Source organism: Artemia franciscana, chromosome 10, assembly GCF_032884065.1.
Source record: "Artemia franciscana chromosome 10, ASM3288406v1, whole genome shotgun sequence".
NCBI lineage: Eukaryota > Metazoa > Arthropoda > Branchiopoda > Anostraca > Artemiidae > Artemia > Artemia franciscana.
In genome coordinates this window covers 10,625,024-10,632,979 of record NC_088872.1, presented here as the reverse complement: position 1 = coordinate 10,632,979, position 7,956 = coordinate 10,625,024, and the positions used below count along the sequence as shown (strand labels likewise).

The following is a 7,956-nucleotide window of genomic DNA, read 5'->3' as shown; positions in this document are numbered from 1 at the left end:
ATGTAAAAAGATCTGGTCGGGATTTGAAATAAGAGCTCTGAGACATGAATTCCTTCTAAATATCAAATTTCATTAAGATCCGATCCCCTATTCGTAAGATAAAAATACCCCAATTTTCACGTTTTCCAAGAATTTCGGTTTCTCCCCCAATGTCACAGGATCTGGTCGGAATTTAAAATTAGAACTTTAAACCACAAGATCCTTCTAAATATCAAATTTCATTAAGATCTGGTCACCTTTCGTAAGTTACAAATACCTCATTTTTCCAAATTACCCCCCCCCAACTCCACCAAAGAGAGTAGATCCGGTCCGGTTATGTCAGTCACGTATTTTGGACAGGTTTTTATTCTTCCCATCCAGTTTCATCCTGATCTCTCCGCTTTAAGTATTTTCTAAGATTTCCGGTCTCCCCCCAATTCCCCCCCCCCCAATGACGCTGGATCCAGTTGAGATTTAAAATAAGAGATCTGAGTTACGAGATCCTCCTCAATATGAAGTTTCATGAAGATCCGATCACTCCTTCGTAAGTTAAAAATACGTCATTTTTTCTAATTTTTCACAATTACCCCCCCCCCCCCCGATAGAGCGGATCCGTTCCAATTATGTAAATCAGGTATCTAAGACTTATACTTATTTTTCCCACCAAGTTTCATCCCGATCCCTCCAATCTAAGCATTTTCCATGATTTAAGGTCCCCCCAAACTCCCCGCAATGTTCACCCGTTCGTAAGTTAAAAATACCTCATTTTTTCTAATTTTTCAGAATTAACCCCCCCCCCCACTACCCCAAAGAAAGCGGATCCTTTCCGGTTATTTCAATCATGTATCTAAGACTTGTGCTTATTTTTCTCACCAAGTTTCATCCCGATCCCTCCACTCTAAGTGTTTTCCAAGATTTTAGGTTTCCCCCTCCCGACCCCCAACCCCCAATTTCACCGGATCCGGTCGAGATTTAAAATAACAGCTCCGAGACAAGATATCCTTCCAAACATCAAATTTCATTAAGATCTGATCAACCGTTCGTAAGTTAAAAATACTTCAATTTTTCTATTTTTTCCGAATTAACGGGCCCCCCACTCCCGCCCCCCAGATAGTCAAATCGGGAAAACGATTATTTCCAATTTAATCTGTCCAGTCCCTGATACGCCTGCCAAATTTCATGAAGATCCGATCACTCCTTCGTAAGTTAAAAATACGTCATTTTTTCTAATTTTTCAGAATTATCCCTCCGCCACCCCGATAGAGCGGATCCGTTCCAATTATGTAAATCACGTATCTAAGACTTCTGCTTATTTTCCCACCAAGTTTCATCCCGATCCCTCCAATCTAAGCGTTTTCCATGATTTTAGGTTCTCCCCTCCCAACTCCCCCCCCCCCCCCCAATGTCACCAGATCCGGTCAGGATTTAAAATAAGAGCTTTGAGACACGATATCCTTCTAAATATCAAATTTCATTGAGATCCGATCACCCGTTCGTAAGTTAAAAATACATTTCTAATTTTTCAGAATTAACCCCCCCCCCCAACTACCCCAAAAAGAGCGGATCCGTTCCGGTTATGTCAATCATGTATCTAGGACTTGTACTTATTTTCTCACTAAGTTTCATTCCGATCCCTCCACTCAAAGTGTTTTCCAAGATTTTAGGTTTTCCCCTCCCAACTCCCCCCCCAATGTCACCAGATCCGTTCGGGATTTAAAATAACAGCTCTGAGACACGATATCCTTCCAAACATCAAATTTCATTAAGATCTGATCAACCATTCGTAAGTTAAAAATACTTCATTTTTTCTATTTTTCCGAATTAACAGGCCCCCCACTCCCCCCACAGATAGTCAAATCGGGCAAACGACTATTTCTAATTTAATCTGGTCCGGTCCCTGATACGCCTGCCAAATTTCATCGTCCTAGCTTACCTGGAAGTGCCTAAAGTAGCAAAACCGGGACCGACAGACAGACCGACAGAATTTGCGACTGCTATATGTCACTTGGTTAATACCAAGTGCCATAAAAAGGAGACACTTCACTACTTCCCATGCGAAAAAGTCGTCTTCCTTGTTGCGCAAGAGGGGAAGTGTAATTCTCTCATATGGTGTTTTCGGACTATGGTAATTCCGATTCTGCAATTTTCATTTCAACCCAACACCATTTTCAAGGGGCTTCAGGCTATTTTTCGAAATTACCATAGAGTTATTTTTGCAATAAAATTTTAACAATAAGATTAACCAAAATGATAATTATAATTCCTGAATCAGCTTCAAATGGAGTCTTCCTCACTTGAGTCTTTTTCGCTAGAGCTCTTTACTATGTTGCAGCCCACTGCAACCGTGATTTGCATTATTTGATATACACCACACATAGGATTTTATGCTATTTTTTATAATTCCCATCAGCTGATAACCTGTAGATCCTCCCTTTGAGCAGAGCTTAGTAAACAGCTTTAAAAAGTTAAAAACTTAAAAATAAAGAATTGTCCTAAAATCCTGACGTCTTGTTAGGCTAAAACAATAAAACAGAGAAAAGGAAAAAAACAATCTTAATTCAAACGTTTCTTCCACAAGAAATATAATAAAAAATTATCACTAGCAATTAATGCCATAAAGAATTTTCTCAATGAAAGAACATCAATCAGGATTATTGCCCACCGCGACGGGCTTTGTTATAAAAAAAGAAAGAAAACTTCCCTTGGACCTAATTACTGCGATCCAGATTCAGATTGAAGTTTGTCCCAGCAATAATCAAAGGGGTAAGTTTTGGTAGAAGCCGAATGAGTCAGCAGTTCTTCATTCCTTTCATAGTCCTGAATCTAAAAAAAAGAGCTATTAGTATACTATCAAAAATTGTCAGCCATAAGAGTAACACTGACGCACAAGTTGTTATTGCATTAGACTAGACAATAGAGAAAACTAAATAATTGGAAAAAAAGAGCAAGAACGAGTAAAAATCAAAGTTTCAGAAAAACAAAACAAAAAAAGAACGCTAATACACAATAAAGGGTCTCAGCTAAGGGATGGAAGATAGAAAAACAAAAGAATGAACAATTAAAAGAAGGAGATAAAATCCGGAAGCCTAAATAATATAAAAAAATCATATAGATTAAAATGAAACAAAAAACTATATAAGTGGGAATTAATAAATGCAAGTTGAAACATCGAAAAATAAATTAATGGGGGGGGGGGAAATTAAAAAAAACAAAATAAAATAGGCTGTGTTTCTTTTACAAAAGAAACAGCAAAAATAAACTAATGAAAAATAAAATAGGTTTAGATTTTGAAAAAAAATTTTTGGCAGTTAGATTGAAAAATATATTTTTTTTTTGGTATTTGGATTTAAAAATTAAAAAAAATTGTCACTCATATTGTGTCAAATACACCTCCCCTTACATTTTTGTGAATTGGGGCTTCTTTTATCGTTTCTCTTATTTAATTTTATTCATGTTAAAGGGTTTTGATTTATTTTTCCCACAATTACTTGCCTTCAAAATATTTTCTAATTTAAAAACCATTGGTTTACACATTCTTATATACAGGCTAAATACGATACCGACTACACAGGGAAACAATGTCTTTACAGTATTTAGGGAAACATTACACCTTTCTGAAGAAAAACCCGTTCTTGAAACCTTTATATCCCAGCCTTAAAAAAACAGGTCCATAATACACAAACTTATTCCCACACCCTAGCAACCTAAAAAATGTTGATTTTGATTTTAATGTAGGCTACTAGTTACACAGGGAAACACAGTGCTTAGCTCAGTAGAGGATCTAATGCGACTAATAATGCGATCTAATTCAGGGGGTTTAATCACGGTAAAGTCAAACATGAAATAGTTAGAAATCCGACCCAGGCAAAAATAATGTTTAAATTTAAGCTTTGAGTTGATCAATAGACAGCAGAAGGTTTGTCTATGCCATCTAACATAATCAACTATGCTGAGTACGGGAATTTGCATTATATAGTCGATAAATAAGCGCAACATTCTTTTCCTCCTGTCTCCTTAAAAGCCAAAGGAATCCATTTTGAATCCGCCGCCTTTTAGGAATCTATTCCGTTTGGTATCCGAACAGCGTCTTCTAATTACAAGATTATCTGCACAGATCCGTATTCAACATACGCCAACAGTGAGGTCGGATTTTTCGCCTGACATTGTCTGTGCTAAGGCTTACAATACCCTACCGCTTGAACTGAGAGGTAGGAGCTCCCTTGGTTCTTTCAAAAAGAGAATAAAAAATTATCTTGTTTTGAGTTAGTTTAAGTTGAATAAAGAATGTAATTAGAAAAGTGACTTTAGTTATTATTGAGTTTTTTTTTGTGGGGTTGGAGTGGTTTGCTCCTGGATGAAGAGGTGGGGACTTGTAAGGATGTTTTGTTGGTAGGGGCCATGGTTGTATCGAGAAGTGGAGGGAGAACCATAGTGCGTATTTATTTTTGAGGTGATATGGGACTCAGCATGCAGTTTTTGCATAGAGATGAGAGATTAGGTATGTTATGACTGTTATAATTTTTTTTTTAATAAACCCGAATGAACTGAACTGAACTGTTAGGAATCCGGCCAAGGTAAAAATAATGTTTGAATTTAAGCTTTGAGTTGATCAATAGGCAGCAGAAGGTTTGACTCTGCCATCTAACGTAATCAACTATGCTGAGTACGGGAATTTACATTATGTAATCGATAAGTTAGAGCAACATTCCTTTCCTCCTGTATCCTTAAAAGCCAAAGGAAAATCCCCTTAATACTGGTAAAAATTCAAAAACAGCTTAAAAATAGTCAGATGTAGCTTAATGTCAACTCAACATGGATTTAAAGCATTCAATGCATTCTTCTACACACTGAGTGATTTGTCGTATACCACATTTTTATATTGTAAATAGTAAATTGCCAAAAATATTCGTTCCATATGTACTCCTGAGAATATTGATCTGATATTTTTCCTTTGATCGAGGAGATTGGTGACTTCTGGGGCAAGAAAGAAATTATTACTATTAAAATAAACTGCCCGATATTGAAAAAACACTTTAAAGTAGATAATCTTTACATAATCTGATAAAATAAAAAGCCAAATCAATCTAGGACACTTGTAAGCCTTAGGCATGAGAAAACACACTTAAATACTTCACTTATATTTTCCTGAAATTTGGCCTTTAGCTTGGCAACGGGAGATACTGTGGAAGGAGAAAAAACCGAAAGGGATGTATATTTATGTCTTCTTAGTGGCGGAGGAACTGACCTTAGGACTTTGCTAAAAAGCAATTGTTTAGAATGAAAACAGCCAATAAGACCGAAACAGCATATGTTTTATTTTCTTTCCCATGCGGAACGGAAAAGAGTTCATTAAAATTCCGACGACAAAGAGGAATTTCTGAATGGGGAAAAAAGAATAACTTTGAGGGGAAAAAATATAAAAACTGATATAAAGATAATGAAGAAAGAAATTCTAATAAACACTCTCTAGTAAAACGACAGCAATTAGAACAGGTTTAACCAGCTTTCCTTTTAAATTACTTTTAACGTCAAAAGTTGATTTCTTCATCCTTCCTACCAAACTTCCTACCAAGCAAAGAGTAAGATTGAAAAGATTTCTCGAAGAAAAAAATTATATTGCTCTTTCAAGATCAAGTGGTACAGGTTTGGCATCATGAAAAAGGCCTTTCTGATTCTCTCCGCCTAAAAGAAGCCTTTCTGATTCCCTCCGCCTCTACTTGCCAGTCAAGGAGACATAGAGTCAAGGTGTTTTGTTTAAAAAAGGAGGAACTGAAGTATATTAGTGAATTGAGTAGGAATAGTTAACCACCTGAGGTAAGAATAAAGTATTTAGGGAGAAGGCAACAACAGGATGGTTCATACTTTTGCCAGATGTGTGGAGGTATGGATGAGCGTGTGGGTAATGGGACATATGAATGTGAAGAATTGAGTGAATTGCAAAATAAAGTATATGGGGAGTATTGTAAGGGTTTAAAATTTATTAAGAACTTACAAGCCTACCAAATAGTAGACCGTCTCCGAAAGTATGGTCAAATTCAAAGGACACATTGCTTTCACACCAAATATGTCTATGAAGCCCATAACACTAGGCTACAACATCTGGGTCAGAGCAGATATGCACGGAGTTGTTTGTGATTCTCAGGTCTACTCTGGGAAGTTAGCTGACACTTCTGAGTTTGGACTTGGATAACGAGTAGTTATAGATCTTACGACGTGATTGGAAGGTAAAAATTATCACACATATTTTGACAATTTCTTCAGTTTAAGAAACCTCATGGAAAAATGAAGAAACCACAACCTCTACTGCTGTGGTCGAGTTCGTAAAAACCATAAAGGTCTACCCAAACTCAAAGCAAAAAAGAACTGTGACGAGGTGATTCGGACTACGCTGTGAGGTCAGATGTACGCTGGAAGGACAAACGATTTATACAACTTCTTTGGACGATTCACAAAGGAGGAGAAATGACACAGATCGGTAGGAATGATAATGATGGATCTGTTACCGAAGTTACATGCCCAAACATGGTCGTCAAGTACAACAAGTTTATGGGCTGCGTCAACAAACCTGATATGTTGAAGTCTCTCTATGCGATAGACAGAAAATCAGAAAGTGGTGGCAACGCCTACTCTGGCACTTCGTCAACATTGCAACGGTCAATGTCTTTGTCTTGTTCAAGTTGCCCACTATACAACATTGCAACGGTCAATGTCTTTGTCTTGTTCAAGTTGTCCACTATACCAGATGCTAACACGATGACTTTGAAGGACTTTAGATGTCGCATTGTCACTGGTTTTGTTGGAAGTTATTCGTGCAAGGGTGAGAGAGGTCGGCCATCCAGAAAATCGGAAGTTATACCCAAATTCAAGCCGTACGTTCCTCCAGAAAAGAGATCGGATCAATCAAAGCACTTACCTGTTCAGGATACTTCAAGTATTGAAAAAATGGTATCTCAAAAAATCTCCCTATTCTCAAAAAAACTCCTATCTCCAAAAATGGCAGCGTTCATTTTGCGAAGTTCCATTGTATATGAACTATACTATGAACTAGTTTCGTTCTTTTCACCAGATGTGAGATTTTTCTGCACATGTGTCAAAGTGGTTATTATCAGAGACCACCTTACGTTTCATTTCATAGTTGAAATAATTTTTTTGAATACTATTTTTTCGTTTTCTAGGCCTAGAGAAATAGGAAACGCAAAAAAAGTGGAATTTTCAGAAAATTTCATAATTCGTGCCGGAAAGGGTTATAGCTAATACGATATATAGCGAGGGTTGTTAGATGGGTTTCATACAAAAATGAACAGGTTTCCTCTAGCATTACCAACAGAACCTATATATAGTCAGATAATCATCCAGTTCAAATTAGAACCTGAAAGTAATTCTAAAGATATAACTGCAAAACTAATAAAGATATAAAAGTAAATAGGAAAGTAAATAGCAGTACTACTCGTCTAGAGCTATAGTGTTCCTCCAAAAATTTCTATAATAAAAACATAACTCGCAGAAGAATTATTGAATGTCTTCACGCTTCAAATATCTTTACACGTTTATCTGGAATCTATTAATTCTGCCTATAGGCAGTTTTCTTCCTTGGAAACTATTTCTAATTTGAAAATCATTTTACAAATTCAAAATCAAATATCGTCTACAATACGGTGTGTAGAAAATGAACAATCTCGAACTTGAGCAATGAGGCGAAAATTCAATTTAAAGAAAGATAGAAAATATATTTTCTTTAAGATAGATGCGTATCAGAATCAATCAGATGCAAATGACAAACTGATACGATACCACTACAAAGAATATAGCACAATCAAATAAACTTTGAAATGTATTCGTTATAAGCATGTTGAAATCAAATACCCTTTCACATACATAATTTGATGTACCAAGGACGTATAAATCCAAGGAAAAACGGAATTTTTTTGTCTCCCCCACATGACCCATCTTAGGCTGAGTATTGTAGGTGGACAGGGT

At 36.5% G+C, this 7,956-nt stretch overlaps 1 protein-coding gene across 2 annotated transcripts in view; it reads right to left on the bottom strand.

Annotated features, from left to right (window-relative positions):
* Nucleotides 1–2,515: 2,515 nt before the first annotated feature.
* LOC136031771 (serine/threonine-protein kinase RIO3-like) overlaps nt 2,516–7,956 on the bottom strand; it is a 149,093-nt gene continuing 143,652 nt past the window's right edge. For both annotated transcript variants that reach the window (XM_065711524.1, XM_065711525.1), the window contains exon 12: nt 2,516–2,802. In XM_065711524.1, coding sequence (XP_065567596.1) covers nt 2,692–2,802 — 111 coding nt within the window. In that variant the 3' untranslated portion in view covers nt 2,516–2,691. The remainder of the gene's footprint in view (nt 2,803–7,956) is intronic.